Source organism: Lethenteron reissneri, unplaced genomic scaffold, assembly GCF_015708825.2.
Source record: "Lethenteron reissneri isolate LAM-NWPU_2019-01 unplaced genomic scaffold, ASM1570882v1 scaffold_1232, whole genome shotgun sequence".
NCBI lineage: Eukaryota > Metazoa > Chordata > Hyperoartia > Petromyzontiformes > Petromyzontidae > Lethenteron > Lethenteron reissneri.
The window spans coordinates 24,520-43,596 of NW_026890929.1; the positions used below are offsets into that span (position 1 = coordinate 24,520).

Sequence of the window (19,077 nt, forward strand, 5' to 3'; positions counted from 1 at the left end):
ATTTTCACATTTTCTACCGGAATACAGGATGAAGAACAAGCTGTGGTACTTTGAATTTGGGACATCAGAGACGCTGTTTGCTACCTGCAAGAAGCTCTACGAGTTCATGGAGGTGGAGGTGAGAATGGGATTTGTGACATCGACATCATCGTCATACGTTTGCTGAAAATGAACACACACCAGTCATGCGCGACATGAGGATTGCACGCAGTTCTACTGCATAGGAAAGACGCAATTGAGATCAGTGTTTGTCATTGCTCCGTGTAAGGCGCTAAGCTCTACAACAATATCCTGCCTGTGCGTAGACAGACTGGTTAGTTTACATAGTGTCGTTCATGGAAATTGCATTATATTGTGTCGGTCATGCAAATTGCAATTGCTGAGGAAACACAGACAAGCAGGAAGGCAGCCAGGCAAGTGGTCAGCCGGTGCCAACAATTGTCTAAGCTCTGCAGTCTTCTATGTATGAAGATGTTTTTAACCAATTAATGAGTGTTTTTTATAACAGTAATTTACTTACTTTTTAGGAAAGTCGCAGCATTCTTCTTTTTTTAGGAAGGTTCCTGGATTGAGATTTTTAAAGTGTTTTCAACAAATTATTGAGTGGTTATACATGCGGGAGGAAACTGGAGCACCCGGAGAAAACCCATGTGTGCAAGGAGGGGAAACATTACCTCCCCGTGCAGATGGAAATGGATGGAGGTTTGTCCGTTTGCTGTACTGCCTTCTCCTGGCAAGCTAGGATATGACACCTCGACGCCTATGGGAAAGGAATTTCACGAGATTTTTGTGATCCACCAGCCATCAACAGTGCTGGATTGCAGGCCACGTGGCAGCACAGCCACCACCAGACAGTGTTCTCCATCACATTGCCTCTCTGTGAGAAATAACCTTAGAGCTCATCGGATTCAAATTTTGATTTAAAGCTTTCGTGACTGCAGGGATTAATATTCTTGGTTCTTTCGGTAAAGTCACGTAGAAGGGTTTTATTTTAACGTTAATAAAAAAAACGCCACTTTTTAAAAAAAAATTCTTGCCATGGTTTTCACACCTGATGACGATTGCTTGTGTTGCAATCGAAACGTCGTGAGAATGTTATTGTTTTATTTTTATTATTTTATTATTTCCCTTCTACGTGACTTTACCGAAAGAACCAAGAATATGAATACTCATCGGATTCCTTCAGTGTCAATAAAGATTTTGATTCTCATTATTATTTGTGTTCCGTGCTTGACTGCCATGAATCGACAAAAAAAACGTCCAGTGTTAGGCAGAAGATGGCGACCATGTATGAATACCATTTGATATGTGGTGCAGGGCAGTCAACGAACATTGGTAACTCCCCATGTCCATTTGAGCAATGATACACATTTGGATTTTATTTTTGCGTGGCTTCCCTTAAAGTCGTCATTTGTTTTTCGAAGAAGAAAAACAGGAAATGTGTTAAACGTCCGATATGAAGTGAACTTGGGAGCAACGCTCGGTGTACTATCTGAAGTGTGCTTGTATCACGAGTTGCCCATCACCTTCCACTCCATCAGTGTGAAGTAAGGATGTGTTCCTAGGATCAGAACTGTGCTCATATCCATCTTCTATTTTAATACAATTTCAAATGGGCAAGGGAAGTTTTTTTTCCATCAGGGATTGATAAACATTGTCCACGCACCAACAGGTACACATGTATAAAATATGACTATTTTTTCCAGGCTGCTCTGTATCCTTCGGGCCAGCAATTAGGGTCACTTTATAATCATGTGTGAGCTCGTTGAGACAAGTCGTATTTTCAAGGAAAAGTTTCAAAGCAAATTTAGTACCGCGAACCACATGTTTTGCAGCACAAATGTGGTTTGGAATGAACAAAACAACATGCAAGTTTGTATGTTATGTTAAACTAATAGAGTAATAAAACATAATTTAAATACAAAAATACTACAGATTATGCACAAAGGGAATAACGATGACTATAAGTCATAAAATGTAATCCTGTAATTCAATTTAAATGCAATATAATTGGGGTAATTACGATTGGTTTTCTATGTGAGTAGCTTTTAAAACATTCAGTTCGGATGGCCAAATAGATATTCGATTTGTGAAATATAATCTGACTGAGATGGTGCAATAAAAAAGTGAAGTGCCAACACAATATTATTCCGTATAACTGAAGCATTATACATGCAACACAAGGCACATTTTTTCACATTAAGGACTTAGATTTAGCGTGAAAGTGGCAAACACTTTGTCTGGCCAATTGAAGAAACTGTTTTCTCTTGTGACTCAGGTGCACATCACATTGAAGACTCATTTCTTTAGAACTGCTTTTAGCGTCTAGTTTGTTGTCCTTCCCCTGCACCTCCGATTAGCACGGTTGGCTACGTATGGTGCAAAAGAAGTTTGACGTACGTACGTCAACATACATGCATACAGCAGTGGGCCGTGCCATTGACCTGGGTGGCTCCTACCTCCGTGCCTTCTCTAACACGGAGCAATTGACTGCTTTTGCTTGAATTCACAAATAAAAACTGGGCCTAGAAATAGCATGAATGTGACTGTCATGAATGTCCTCATAAATAGGGGTCTAAATAATTAAGGTCAATGTTTCTCGTTATCAATTCAGTAAAGTAAATGGGGAAAAAATCGAACGCAAGGCACTTAATAGGAATCCTCATGAGATTAATTGATTGGTTGCCCATGCGTTTTTCTCCCTCCAACAGTGTATTTATGCATGCGGTACAGTGTTAAGCAACTCTGCAAGGAAAAGCCATGTAATATCGCACTTAATATGAAGAGTGAAGGGGAGCTCCGCAGCTGAGCTTGCGTTTTACTCCCGCAATTTGGACACAATGATTTTTACATTCTCTAAATGCATATGAAGTCAATGTGTGTGTGTCGGTAAAATCGATGGTTAAAAAACTAAGTTATTTTGTAAATACGTGGGGTTTTTTCATGGGGTTTCGATGGTGGCAGAGAGGTAGGGGTGACATTTAGAGTGATATGCAAGAAAAATATTGCTTATATTAGTTGCCGATGAAAGTAAGAGAAGCACGGCTATTGAGCAAGTAGAACTTGTGATGAAGACTTAACCTGCCTCCACCTTCGTCGTCGTGGCTAAAGAAATGTCTTCACCACAGCTCAACTGAGATGGCGCTTTCAGCCATTGCCGCATTAACTTCATCTCTTTGGCTGAGTACGCTTGTCTTTTCGGAGCTTGAGTGCAACCAAATTTAAGTGTGAACACCAACACATTAAAATTTTGCAAGTTACATCTAATCTAAGCGGTGTAAAGTAAAGAAGTAACGATGCTGTTACCATCACACAGTGCATGGGAAGAGCCCAGTAAAGTGGAAAGCGCATTTTCATTTTATATCACAGGGCACTTAAACCCAAGATCACGTAGTTGTTGGCCCCATTCCCTCAAATGAACGTTGGCCCCAAGACATCCAGCCACCTTGTCACTTTTAGTAATTTAGTTTCTTAAATTAAACTTTTAAGGTTGAAAAATTGCCACAGCTGGATGTAAGATCAAAGGCTTCTAGGCCTGGCTGACTCTTGCCTATTTTTTGCATTCCTTCGTAAGAATAATGAGCGCGTAGAGAGAGCAGCAGATACGAAAAGCATGCCCGGGCACACAGCTGGGAGGCTGCTGCTGCTGCTGACTGAATATTACTGTATTTTTAAAAATGACAGAACACAAGCCAGGACCAAAAAAAAGTAGGTTGACTGCCAACATTTAACAAGTTGAATGAACATCCGGGTAAACACTATCCTTTATAGTTTTTTTTTACAAGTTTGGGTATGTTTGTTGCTTAAATTCTAGGAGAAAGCTGTGAAGGGTGAATATATTATCCGTAACAATATAATAGGAGACTATTATACCTACAGAGTTTCTTTGATCTCAGACATTTAAACGTAATAAAATTTTGTGTATTTGCACAGGGTGTTGTATTTTTGGTGGATCGAGAACGATTTAAAATGTCACGTGGACACCGTCCTTGTTGAAGGTTGAAGGTGTGACCTGACATCTTGTCATACATTTTGCCAATCACCAGTGGGATTTTGTACGTAACCATTTTCAAAGGGGAACTGAAGCCTTAGTAAACCAGGTTAATGCGTAATGTTATGTATGCAGAGGAAGGCAGGTATATTTACATTTACTGCAGTGCATAACCATGTGCTATGGCATTGTTAGAAAAAGAGTAACGATTTCAAGGCATGCTGACGGGTAGCAACAAGCAATCCTGGCCATTGTGCATTAGTTTAAGTACCACGTGATTGATGGCAAGGTCACAGGGTGAGGACAAACTATATTCTTATGCGTTTTTCTGAGGAGGACCAAATGTGTTTAGATATGTAAGCCATAAAATCGGGCACACTTACATAATGCAGTACAATAATGAAAGGCAGTATATTACATTTGTGTCCACAATGTTTTTTTTTCTTTTAACATGCCCGCTAAAGTGCCATAACCACGTTGCGATAGGGCCAGTAAGCACTGGTCAACCAGCATCTGTCTGTGCAGACATGGCACTTGCTGTGTTGCAGAACCATCTACTCAAAAAACGGGCCGTACCCATGATGGCACCACTTAGTTTAGGGCGATTATGACCAAAGCTAATTCAGGAACGCTTTGTTATTTGCTTGACCTTGCCGATGCACCATGTGAGGGGCACTCCGCTAAAGTATACGATCGAAAGAGTGTTGCTTTAGTAGATTTCTCACCCATCTGTACGGCATTTTAGAGGTTCAACGGTGGGTTCCTCATTCTAGATGTGAAATACTCGAGAAAGAAACTGGTAAAGCTTCTCGACATGGGACACTAACTTCATAAAATAAAGTCTTGAGACACACAGAAGCTTTCATAGATAAATTAATAATGATCACTGTCATAAAGTGTCTTGTTGCTTGATATAATGCATGGGAATTACACCCAGTGTTTATTATCGAGGTAATTACTTTATAGAATAAGTTACGCAATGGAATACTTTTTGTTCGAAGATGTTAGCACGCGGGCTGATCAATGTGACACACGTCCATTTTTTTTCCTCAGCTGCTTCTGCACATTTCTCACATTTCGTACAATGCAACACTTTTTCTTTGAACAGTGAATGTTACGTTTCTTGATGGCTCAAGGCCTGGGAAAAAATAACCCAACATAGTTATTCATATTTTGGGAAATGTTAACATTAATTGAAAATAAATAACTGAAACATTACATGCATGTCCTGATAAACAGTGAGTCCCATATGCAAAATTACAATATAACATCGTGGTGTGTTTAGAAAAGGAGAGCCTTGTCGATGAAAAAAAAATAGCATTTCTGAAGCCACGTCTATGCATATAGCTCACAAACAAACGCTTAATTGACATGTTACATCATTAAACACGAGTGCAAACATGAAAACAGCTTTGGATTGAGACGAGGCTCAAAAGAAAGCTGTTTCTGGTGTGGACCAATCAGTTTCAAAGACAATGCATTTATTATCAGAGTGTTTTTTGTTTGCATTTTGACCACAAGCATGTCTGACATGATTCTTTGTAAAAGGTTTTAGTTTTGTGTTTTAACCACTTAACACCTGTTTTGTGGCCAGATAGAAGGGGAAAAAACCTATTTTCAGCTTTGGATTGTTGATCAACTGAATGGGGAAAAAGCCTGTAAAGAGGATTTTGTTTCTTAAAAGCATATTAACATTCCAGAAACATGGGGAAACTCAAGAGTGATCTTTTATTCCCAGCTGATTTTATTCATTTCAATGAACATCCATTTTTAGTTTTTTATATAAATACTGAGCTGGGTACTTAACGGGGCTGACGTGGTGACAGCATTGAGGAGAGCGGATATTGTGCAGCAGATATAAATGCGCCATGATACAAACATTTTCATTATAGACTGAAATAAAATGCAACTGCCACTGTGCTCATATGCAAATAATTAATACTGGTAGGAACCTCCTGGTTACACCAGCCCACAGGGGATTATTGTGTCCATCCGTCGTGCAGGGAAGGGCTGGGTGGGGAGGGAGGGGCTGGGTGGGGAGGGTGGGGAGGGGCTAAGTGGGGAGGGTGGGGCTGGGTGGGGAGGGTGGGGAGGGGCTGGGTGGGGGGTGGGAGGGGTGGGGCTAGGTGGGGAGGGGCTGATCACCCCGTGGTGCCCTTCTAAAACTCAACGTTTAACCTACTCACGCCGGCTTGTGCCCGCCCTCACAGTCGGCCCTATTTGCGGAATACACCACGCCGCCGTTGACCCTGGCCATTGACCGAGCAACCCAACGTTCCTACCAGCTCCCTCCGCAGGAATGTGTTTTATTCTGGCTGCCCTTGTTTACGGCAATTATAGTGGAGCAATCACGAGTTTTCAAAGGAAAATAAATGGATTTAAAGGCTTGATTGGTGTGGAAAATTCTTTTTTTGCAGGTCAACATTTATTTGTCGTCCAACATGCGCCTTTCGGCTTTGCACGCTCACCTACTATGTAAATGTTGTGATTCCCTTTCAGATGCGACTAGAGTGGTGTTCTTTATTGCACGGCCTGCGGGCATCTGGCAGACAATGGTGGCCTTTAGTGAGACTCCCGAAAATACACACATGTGAAAAAACGTCCATAATGCTGTCAAACTCAATGGTTTCAAATGTGCGACGGCCCTCACACTATCTGCGAAAGTGCCCCCCCCCCTCTGAAACTTAGTGAAGAACACTGGACTAGAGCGTTGACCAAGGATTTGTATGCCACGCATCCCCTTGTGCCAGTGTGACGGCGTGCAGCTGGATCTGGCCAACAGTTCTCTGGAGGGCATCACAGTGCTGAACATTCCGAGCATGCACGGCGGCTCCAACCTCTGGGGGGAGACCAACACTCGACGGGTCAGCCGACGCAGCAGCATGCGGAGGAGTGGCCGAGAGAAGGTTCAAGCCACCATTGCCGACCAGCGCGAACTCAAGTTCTGCCAGCAAGGTCATTGCAATCACTCGTGTGCACTCAACACAAAGATCCCCCGTATAGGCAAAACAGACTTTTGGCTCAAGTGGTGTTCGCAAGCACCTATGAATTTCGATTTAAAGCTTTCGTGACTGCAGGGATTCATCTTCTTGGTTCTTTTGGTAAAGTCACGACAGAGACAAAGTCATTCAGACTCTGTCTTCTCGACAGACCTGTTCTTCACCTGAGGACGGCTGCTTGCGTTGTGGCCGAAACGTCGTGAGAATTATTTTATAATGTTTTATTTATTTATTTTATTATTTCCCTTCTACGTGACTTTACCGAAAGAACCAAGAAGATGAATCCCTGCAGTCACGAAAGCTTTAAATCGAAATTTATGGAATTATTATTTAGGGATGTACATCCATCGTGTCGGCAGCAAGTGGTGTTCGCAAGCGCCTTTGAAGTCCGGCATGGGACACATGAGGGGGTGGATGGCCAGCACCATGCCCGGCTGCCTTTGTCTCCTTAGTGGCGATGTTTGCACACTGTGCTAGGTACTAATTTTGAGGCTGAGTTAACCTAGGAGAGGCCCAGAACCAGTTCAGATGATATTAATTATTTTTTTTCGGGTTTGCCGGGTTCGTATTGCAGTATGCTAACCACTACGCTACCACTCCCCACACACATCAGCGTATGTCCACCAGCACGCATGATCACACACGTATCACATGTGTGATTGTCCAAATGTGTTTGTGTGAGCACATGAACACTGCCTTAGGGGGTCTCATGCTCCATTCCTTGCACTCGCAAATGATCCATTCCTCATGTTTACCAATATTCCTCATTTATATGTAAATAAGGTCATGATGTGTTGCGCACAACTGTTGATTGGGGAAAATGGAAAATGTTGACCCTGTGAAAGCACACGAGCAGTTGTCTGAGGTGTGTTACACTCACCACCTGCATGAACTGACACACGCACTGTGCACCAAAAGCACACAAACACGGATTTAAACTGAACTGATCCCTGAACATACTGGGGGGGAGCGGTGGCGCAGTGGTTTGCACACTTTGCTATAAACCCAGTGACATGAGCTTGATTCCTCGTGCCGGCTTACATCAGTGACGAGCGTAATATCTGAATTTGTCCTGGGCCCTCCCCCACAATCCTCCTCCCCATCCTCCTTTCACAAACTCACACCGTCCAGCAGTGAATTGACAAAAGGTTGCTGAGGTTCATGTAATGTTTTTACTGTTAAAAAATATTGTACGTGCATAAAGATGTTAAATTATGCAGGAAAGACTCAAACCCTTTTCAGTTGAGTCATTAATTTTAATGTCTGGCCAATTCATGTTTAATAAGTGCTTTACATGTACGGTATAACCAAAAAATCACCAGTCTGTTTGACCGAGCATGAATACGTGTATATATATACATATAGAGTGGAAATTAGATATTGTATTGGTGACTCACTCAAACCCTCCTGGACTATGTTAGCAACATCTACACACCTTTGTTCTACACGTCACATTTCCATGATCACTGGCAACAGAGATTGGTTGGCCAGGAACAACCCAGGATCAGCACCACATAGCAGACCCATGTTCCTTCTACGTCATGAGCCACACGGCTTCATCCCTTTCACTCTCTTCCTCTCTATTATGGGAAGTTGTTTTTAAAATGCAAAGTGTTTTTAAACATACAATTAATAGAGTCTTGGATGACGATACGAACCCAAGCTACAATGTCTTATTTTGTATTTTTCTTCTTTCGTATGGCATTGTGAAAAGCAGCAGTTTAGATTTTTTCTCAATGACCATCATAAATGAATGCAAAGGTTCCTCATCCAGTCCAATGATGTGGTTGACGCAGTGTGGATTTCAGCGATACCGCCAGGATGTGCATGGATGGATCATTCATCGGTGATGTGCTTGATGGTTTGGACTTCTCCACAGTCGCAGTTGGGCGATTTTTGATCTTCCATTTATGGAATGTGTAAGCGCATCTGCCGTGTTGTGTTCGAGCGCAGTTCAATGTGATTCATAGTCGTTGTGGAAGAGAGAATCCCGGTATTTTTACCGCCGGATCGTAAATGATGTTTTTGTTTGCCACGTCCATCGCCGCCCATAATTCAGACCACCAAGTGGCAGTGTCTCTAATGTTTGTAGCTGACGCTGAGTAGGGAGATAGGGCGGTAGTTTTGAGCGTCCGATGCGTCCTTGCCTGGTTTCAGAATGGCTATTATCCTTGCCTCTTTCCACTCTTTCGAAATGATGCTTGTGGAATGGATATCAGTAAAGAATGTGGCTAGCCATTTTCTTGCTCTTGGTCCCAAGTTCTTGATGAATTCTGGATAAATATTGTCAAGACCTGAGGCTTTCCCGCATTTCAACTGGGCAATACCGGCATCTACTTCCTCCACTGAGAATGGACGGGAGAATTCAGAGGTTTTTTGGCAGCTATCTAGTGTGCAATAAAGTTCTTTGTAGACTTGCCGTCTTATGCTTTTGTCGATTGAAGTTCGTGAATTGTTGATAAGTTGCCTAGCAATCTCGTCAGGACTGACTTGCCGAGGATTATCGGCTGGCGTCGCGGCAGCTCCCATCAACCTCAGGAGGCGCCAGGCTTTACGGCTCGATTTTGCAAAGTCAAGTGCCTCAACTGTTTCACGTCACCTTTCTCTTCTTTGCAAATTCAGTGACTCGAGTAAAGCTTTTGCAGTCTCCTGCTTCTTATCAGCATTGAATTTCCGGAAAAGTTGTTCGCTTTCTGGAGTCCAACATGGAGTGAAGACCTTTCTGAAGCCTCTTACGATGTTGGCCTTGGCAACTGCCTTGATGAGACCAACGAAGTGACGGTAGTTGACTGCACGTGGAGGTATCATTCCAACTGATTCTTCCAAGTCCGCAGTGAAATTCACCCATTCAGCTGATCTCAGATTCCGACGCGGTATTGGTGCGCAGCGGAAGAGTGAAATCTGAAGACCGATATGGATCACTACAGGTCTATGTTGGCTATTTGGAAAGTCGTCTAGGATTGTTCTCGTCGACGGCATCAGATTTCTCTTCTGCTCCCGAGACACAAAACATAAATCGGGCGTTTCACACTTTTTTCAGCTCGCTGACTTGAACGTATCGCGGTCTTTTAAGTGCTGGTCTTCTGCTGCTGCCCATGATGTCAGTTGCTCACCAGCTCTATCGTTGGCGCTATAGCCCCACAAGGTGAGGTGGCTGTTGAAGTCGCCTATGTGGATGATAGGGTGGCTTGGCTTCGGTAATGCCGGACACGACCATTCCATACCTGGAGGCTTGTAGACGTTGACCACTGTCACGTTGTTGATCTCGATGGCGATGTAGTGTGGCGAGGTGTGTGGCACGACCTGGACCGTGTCCTTCAGGTCGTTCTTTACGTATGTGGCAAGGCCGTGTTTCGGATGGTGGCTTGCAGCAATGAGAGTGTATCCGATTATCTTTGACCGAGGGCACTGTCGATCCAGATGCGTTTCTTCCAGTGCAAAGACGTCGACCTCTTGAAACTGGAGAATCTTCGCAATGTAATCGCATTTCGCACTGGAGGGGCCCTCGACGTTAAGCTGCATGATTCGCAGCGATGGGACGACATTCACATTGCTCTGACCTTGTGAAATGCTCTCTGTGCTGTTGCTTTTCAGGCCGGGATACCATTGTCGGGCATTCGGCCGCCGGTGTGATGACATTTGTTGTGCTTTCGCGAGCAGGTTGTCATCTTCTTCCCCATTTTAAACTAAAACTAAATTCAACTTTTTTTTATTTTACCAGGTAAGGTCCACTGAGCTATATTGCTATTTTTCAGAAGCAACCTGGCCACAAACAATAGCTCATTGAAGTGGCTTATCATGTGGATATGTATCGCAGCCAAATACTCTTAAACGCACATTTCTAAATGTGGAGAGAAAAACCGGAGGACCAGGTGAAAAATCAATGCGTTCTCAGGCAGAACATCCAAATATACAGGCGTCAGGGTTGGGATTGAACCCACGACTTTCTTTACACCAGGCAAGGTAGTTAATATCTCACCACCGTGGAACCCTCAAAACAACAATAGAGCCCCGAAGTTGAAACAAGCAAAGTTTACTGTTGGCTGCGCATCCTGTTTCCACATTGATCCCACGATGTCATGACTGGTTTTGAGCTTTGCCCAGATAAAATGAGCCCACTGGTGTTTAGTCTCTCAGCCTGGTTTGCCAGGGAGGACGGCATGTTTCCCTGTGGTCATGAAAACACGGCAGGGGCTGAGCTGGAACTTAAATTTATTCCAAGTAGCTGATGTCATCCTCGATGACCATACTCATCACTGGGCAGATTGCCCTCTACACACATGGCAATACACTCTCCTTATACACAGGCACACAAAGATGTGCTACAATGCCGTGACAAGCACATATGTTCAAGCACATTATCACAAGCACATCAGAACCAGCATGAATAAACAAGCACATGTAACGAACTACAATAAATCACATATGCTTGTTGAGCACTGTTTTTCATCTCATGTTAGTCCATTCTAACGTGGATGATATAGTTGTGTCGATTGGGAAAGAGGAAAATGACGTTTGCTGTTCATTTATTTCCACTGGTTTTGAATGGAAAAAGGTGGCATCATAAATTATATCCAGAAGGAACATTGTTTGTAATGCAGAGGAATGCAGAATCATCGAATTGCACGCACATTTGTGAGCGAGTGCATGATAGGTTCACTGCACAGGCTTGATTAAGCACACAGAGATAGGAATCAGGAATACCGGCACATGTTTATGTGGTGAGAACTGCAAAGAGACATCGCCTTCCCTGAGGAATTTCTCTTGAGACGAGAAAAAACCCCAATGTATGTCTTAAATACCATCGTATTATTTAAATTGCAAACAAAAACCGTTAATATTCCACTGTTAATTAAGTCCACTGCGGATTACCTGAAAGACAAAACACTTATGCACGACCATTTGCAGTTGAATTTCGGTGCCAAGAAAGCTTATACAATTATTCCGAGCATTGCCGGCGTGAAATGTGTGAGACAATCTGGAAAAACAATGAACAAGTATTCCTCTCTCAATTCAGCGCTAGTGTGCTATTGCAGTGCATTTCTTCTCATTATTAATTTGTGCTTTGAAGCTTAGTAGAGCATGGTAATTGAAATAATTGTCACAAATTAAATTAGACCCAGATCATACAGCACACGGGCGGCAGTTCAGCAAGCAAATGAGCAACCAACTCCCAATTATATAACAGCATTATCCTGAGAGGGACTCATTAAAGAGGAAGTCTGCCATTAAAGTATGCATTGAAAATACATACTAACCTGTTGCAGCCCTTGCAGGTCATGACTGCGTGTCACCTGAAAAAGTATTAGCACTCATTCATAATAAATTGCCTGCAGCTGCATTGCCAAAGGAATCCTCATGAAAAAGAGGCACGTCGTGCACTCTTAACGTGTTGGCATAGCATGTGTCTTCTTCTGAGTTTTGATCTATCAAAGACAAACATGCCCCACATAGCCTTCACAGACTTTTAGGACAAGTGCTGTTAGTGAGTACTGATGAAGACCAGCATGGCACGCAAGGGGGTGGGTGGAAGACACCACGCCCGGCCGCCTTTGTATCCCTAGTTGGCGATGTTCACACAACACTCCAGGTACTCGTTTGAGCCTGAGTTTACCTACGGGAGGCCCAGGACCTGGTTCAGACCATGTCCACGGGTGCTCGCTGTGAGATGGGGCTCAAACTCGGGTGGTGGTGCTTCGTAGCGTAGAGGCACTATCACCACTCCCATCTATCACACGGAGAGGAGTGGCTCCTGCACGTCTTTGCCTATAATTCAATGAGCAGTTGTTGCTTTGATAGCCGTGTGCAGTGTCTGAATGAAATACTTAATTTATTTGCAATGTGGTTGTCATGTTATGAAGATACATTTAGCACTCTTGCATTGAAACACCTTAGCGTGTTGACTCTTTAGTATGGAGCGCACGACACGTGAGTGTCTGAAGCAATGTGATTTCTGAATGTAATAAAGTACTCATGAAAAAATAAACACAGGCTGAGAAACACACTGCCAGCAACCACCGTGATAATCATCATCACGTGTATTTAATAATACAATATTTTCAGCTGTGTCCCACAAGCACGACAGTTGTGGAGTGTATTTATTCTATGTTTATACACCACTGCCAATGAAGTCCCTTTAGCTTTATTTTAAAGTTGATAAAAACAATTATTTTCTACTCACACACATAAGAGGATATTTTCACATATGCGCTGCAATGTACGATGAAATATAAGAAATGAAAAAACAAGTTCTTAGCTGCAGCAATAGATTCCATTATTGAACGTTTCATTATTTTTTGTCATTTTATTTTATTGTAACCCATACCTTTCAAATACATCGTGACTCACCAATCATTTCATATCGGCTTTCATTTTACAGAATGGTGCTCATTTGACAAAAATCAGTAACCCTTTGTGACAAGCTGGTGTGTGTGATTTGTAATTCGAGTGTATGCAGAGTGTTGCATGCACATATATCGTACGGTCAATTACGTCCGAGTTGAATATTCATAATGTTAATCATAAGCGATTGCATATGCATTATTAAGGGACAATAGTGGAATTGTTTTTAATGATTATGGAGTGGCACTTACCTTGTGAATATTGATAATAAGTTGGCTGCATGAGAGTTGTGTGTCGTGTTACGGTGGCACCTTTGTTAAACCATAAATTAACACCAATTACACAGAATTCCCTTCCAGGACCCGTGATGTCATGAGGGGGAAAAACACATTAAGTGGCAAATCTATTTGAGTAGTGGAACGTGCACTCCATTACACGCGTTCACACCTCTCTGCACATTCTGAGGTACACATGCTCATTCTACTGATACGCAGCATACTGTTAACATCTTATAAATAGAAAAGATGCTTCTTTGAAAGTGTGTTGTTTCCCAGTGTGCCTCAAATATAAATACGCATTGGTATTGTTCAGTTGAATTGGTATTGGTTTAAGGGATTTGAAATTATTGTTCAAATACGTCTAGTTTCTGTCCTTATACGGATGGATAGATTGACAGACTATGAGGGTCATTCATAATATTTCCTAAGCATACGCATAAGTAGCCTGTATGTCTCCATCAATGCCAGTCTCTTGAAACCTTGTTAAACAAACAAAATTACTCAAGCTGGGAAGATATATATGAAGCATATACTATATGCGGTATATGTGTAAGCATAAACTTACAGATACTGATGTAGCATTCATCTTATTTGTTAAGTACATGTTTAAATATATAGCTGCAATAGTACAGCTACATTGAAATAAGAAATGCATGCAAGACAACGTAATTATTCTATTTGTTCGTCAAACTGTCAAGTTACATTAAACATTTAATATCAAGACAATGTATTCATGCTCAAACAAGCGCGAGACAGTGCACATCTTCTTTTGAAATCGCTAAGCCAGTGGTAGAGAGTCAATATTTCAATGTAATGGTGTTCCTTTCTATAATATTATTACGTTGGGTCAAAAGATTAGGGCATTTCTAATGGCAGTGCGGCACACACCACGAGGGAGAATTGGCCATGGAAGATATCACAAAATTGATTATAACGTCCATTCAACAGGTCTCCACTGGTGGCACACCTTCACCACAACCTGCAAAAGGTATCATCATAAGTGAATCAATCTCACATTGTAAATGCTCAGGACGTGAATTCAAGCTGAATTAAGTGCTGATGCCTGAGATGCTTCCTGGATCTGATCACAGAATGTTCTAGAAGGTGGAGGAGAGTCTTCCCACAGTAGGGTCACTGTTCACTTCTTAAAGAGCCGTACAAATTCATTGTAACAACCCCGGGTGGATCAAGGGCTGTGCTCACCCACGTTGAAATATGTTTTATTATTACGCTTGTTCATCCAGGATAGCCTCACTGAATCTCAAGATTATTTTTTCCAGAGGTTTCTGACAATTCTAGATTTGAAGCTTTCATGACTGCAAGGATTCATACTCTTTGGTTTTTTCGGTAAAGTCACGTAGTTCAAAAAATAAAATAAAATAAATGAAAACAACTAACTTACTACAGTGATTGTGGCTGTAACGGTTCCACCTGAAGACGGAAACTTGTGTTGCCTCCGAAACGTCGTGATTAAATTTAGTTGTTTTCATTGATTTTATTTTAGTTTTTTACCTACGGGTTCTGACAATGTTTTTTCAGTAGGGGGAGATATTGCTACGTTTCATCCCAATTGGGCACGATACAGGTATCCTTTCATCACTGGGCTTTTTGGCCATGACCAGTTACATTTGTGTTTTTAGCAATGGGAGGAAACTCGTGCAGAACAGGGGGGAGAACATACAAACCGCACAGAAAGACGCCCGAGTCGGGAATCGAACCGAGGTGATTCCTGTGGTGAGGCACAGTTGTAACCACTGTGCCATCCCGTCGCCCTGAACCTGACATCTGAACCCGATTGTGAGCCACAGGCTCTAAAGCGGCATTACCCAGCGAAATATTGTTAAAGTGTAATGTACATAATGATTGGGGGAGTCCAACAGCCCATACGGTCATGATATTTGTCTTACAAGGTTGATATATTTTTCCAGAAATTAATTTTTCAAAATGTAGCTGCTTCAGAGGTTACAAATATGTTAATTGATGTGTTTTTTTAAATGTACATACAGTAAATGGAAAACATGAATTGTGTTTATTTGCTGAGGATGAAGGAAAGAGTAAGTGTGTTTGAATCCAGCCGAGTAATACAGTCTGTATAAATACAATGACAAACACCCCCATTGAACCTCAGATTCTGTAGAAACAGGTGCTTTTAACGAGCACGTTTTACGGTGAGCATGACACACTGGGGGACGATGTTTGGCCATCACCAACAATTCCCTGCCACCTTTGTCTCCTCATTGCTAACACTGACATGACATCCTTCTATTAGGCTGTGGTGACCTAACTGCATACGCACCTCCAGTTCACGTAACGTTTGTCAGTGATGCAAGCTTGGAATACTCGTGGTGCGCTCTGCTGTGCTAACTACCACATTAAGACACGACAACAATCCTCCCCATAGACTATTGTGGAAAGTGTTATCAGCGAGCACCTATTAAGGCGAGAATTGCACCAGGGTGTGACTTGCACCGTGCACAGTTGATATTACCTCCCCAGTGATAAATGTTCACATACCACAGCAGGTTCTCATTTAAGCCTAAGTGAACCTAGGGGAGGCCCAGAATGTTTAAGGTGTCACTGATTCATAATCAACGTTTTTGGGTTTAGATCGCGTTATTTATAAATGTGTCGTAACCCTCCACCACCCGACACGGCCAATCAGTAAAAAGTGTCACGTTGAAAAAAAGACAAATAGTTCACTGCTTTAGCCCACCGGTGTGTTGAAGCGTGAAACCACAACAACAAAACTATTTGTCTTTTTTCAACGTGACACTTTTTACTGATTGGCCGTGTCGAGTGGTGGAGGGTTACGACACATTTATAAATAACGCGATCTAAACCCAAAAACGTTGATTATGAATAATATTGGTCGCGAAAGCCTACGTGTTAAACTGGTGTCACTGATGTGGCTGTGGCCGGGAAATCTAATTCAACTAACCAGGTTAATAGCTCAGTGCACTAACGGAAGCGCAAACGATCCGCAATAAAACCTTACCAGACTGTTGGGGAAAATGTGTTGCGAGAACCTATGAGGCCGGCACATAAAAACGAAGGGGTAGGTCGCCAGCACCATGCAGAGGCCGCCTTTGTCTTCTTCGTGGTGAAGTTTACACACCGCTTAGTCGGCCTAACCAAAGCGCCACCACTCCCCCACCCACATGCACGCAACAATGTAAGCTATAATTTCTTCATTGATATAACGATGTCAACATTTATCAAGCATTTGTTGACGGAGGTTCCTGTCCGATTATTTTGTTATTGATTCTACTAGCTCCGTTCTATTGCCTTTATGCAGATTACACCATTACATACAATTTATATGGTTTTTTTTGCTAATTTGTTGGTTAATGGGTGCCTTTATAATAAATATACTCAGGTTATTATTTGAGCTCTCAGATTCCCACGTAAGTGTGCAATACTTTTCGTAGAGGCAGTGGTTTTATTTATTTTTGAAATTATCCCAGACTCGGGATAATTCGCATCTGCATTTTGATAACTCAATGGGAAAAACCAAATCAATTTAATTCTGGACAATTGGCACTTTATTACACCGCAGGCTCTGGATGGATTATACAGTCATATATATATGTAAACTGTAATATTTTTTAGATATCTGTTGAAGATATTGCTGCTGCTCCCGCCATGAGCTACATTTACTTTATTGCACGTCAAACCTGTAACACACAAGTGACATTTACAAATTGTGTTTGATATAAATCAGTCACAAAAAGAACACGGTGGTTGTAGGTGTGTGTGCGCGTGCAAGTTGGGTTTAACTCCCTAGACCAGGGGTCGGCAAACCTACGGCTCCGGAGCCGCATGCGGCTCTTTACGGGCTGCTTCTTGACGATATGTACGTATGTACAGTATGTACTCAGATGCATTGCGGCTCTTGAAATACTGAATTTTGTACCGAATTGGAAAGAAATGGCTCTTCTTGTTATTTTGGTTGCCGACCCCTGCCCTAGACAAACGCTTGCCTTTGAGTTCTTGGGTACAGCTATATAATTAGCGTAACGGGTTGAATTAAAACGTTATAATTCACAGTGTTTGGTGGATACTGCTTGTAAAATGTATCCTTTATAAAAGGCAGACATTTTATAACAGGTTATAAATAGATTAAAATTAAACTGCTCATTAATTTGAACCATATTTTCTTAAAATCAAAGTTACCTGAAGAGTTCGAAATCTTGGGATTTGTAGAATAAGCCCCATTCAACGAGTGATTTGTCATAATATCCATTTTGTATGCAAGAACATAATTGCATTTTTTTTTAGTTTAATGCAAGTTTTCACCGGCATGGTGTATCATGTGCTAGAATGAGGCTAAGCATATTATAGTGGAATGAGGTCACGTGCCACTGCAAAAAGAAGTTGTCTACTTAATTATTTGTTTATCCCTATAAATAAGGCAACCGGTGGATGAATAAAAGAATGAAATAAATAAAAGAACAGAGTGTGCCAGTACCCTTGTGTGCTGATTGCTTGTAGGCCTCTCCCATCTTCTATCACAGCAACAGCGTATACATTCTCAATTCTGAGCTCTGGTCCATCAACTTGACAGCCGTGGCTTGGTAGTTCACTCCCGGCCGTAATTAGTTATTGGGAACTAAGCCCAAGGATTAACCCACATGCCTGCTTTGTGCACATCACTGCATCTGAGTGGCTTAACAATGCACAGAGAGAGGGGCAGGCAGGGATTAAGAAATTTCCTCGGCAACGTGTGCGCTAGGGTTGAAGGGCATCTCTCGGGAGACCTACGCACTTCCACTGGCTTCATGGCCCATTCATAAAAACTGGCTTTTTTAAGCTCCATTTTTTTTCTTTTTCCACAGAGCTTGAGTATACTAGGGCATTATGCCAGAGCTATGTGCAGTCGTGCATTGCACAGTTTAGTTAGGAATTAAAGCAGCTGTACATACTACATAGACTGTGGGAGTTTTCCTGCTTTTATTACACAAAGGGCTACAGTACCAGCCATGGTTTTTTAGTTCAACTGCATGTTTTTTTATAAACCAACGTATAGAAATGAGAGTTGTTTATTTCAGTGAATAATTTATATTTGTTAATTCCAGCAGAACCATTTCTCAAGTATCATCATAGCAATTACTAAATTAAAATGTACAGCCCTTTTTAGATCACTACTGGATGAAGACCTCAACGTGCAATGTTGGGTATGAGTGTTTAACCATGCTTCACCATACTGGTCAATGTAGATTGGGATGGGAAAACAGCCAAGGACTGGTCGAGGTATCATTCACCACTAATGTTATCCATGACAAAATCTTACCTCGGGTCACTGGGTTCATAGTGCTGTGCATTAACCACTCTGCACCACCACTTGCTCCAAGGCAATTACTATGCGTGCCTAAATATTGTTTGTCGACCAAAAATAATTCAGTGGTTTAAAGATAATGTTCTTTATAAATAATTAATATATAGGAACTTCTCGAAGTGGAAATGCATC

General features: G+C 42.0%; 1 protein-coding gene across 1 annotated transcript in view; it reads left to right on the forward strand.

Annotated features, from left to right (window-relative positions):
- LOC133361774 (diacylglycerol kinase beta-like) overlaps window positions 1-19,077 on the forward strand; it is a gene marked incomplete at its 3' end in the record, with an annotated part of 51,301 nt that overhangs the window by 23,493 nt on the left and 8,731 nt on the right. The window contains exons 5-6 of the mRNA XM_061580768.1: window positions 28-118; window positions 6,742-6,946. Coding sequence (XP_061436752.1) covers window positions 28-118; window positions 6,742-6,946 — 296 coding nt within the window. The remainder of the gene's footprint in view (window positions 1-27; window positions 119-6,741; window positions 6,947-19,077) is intronic.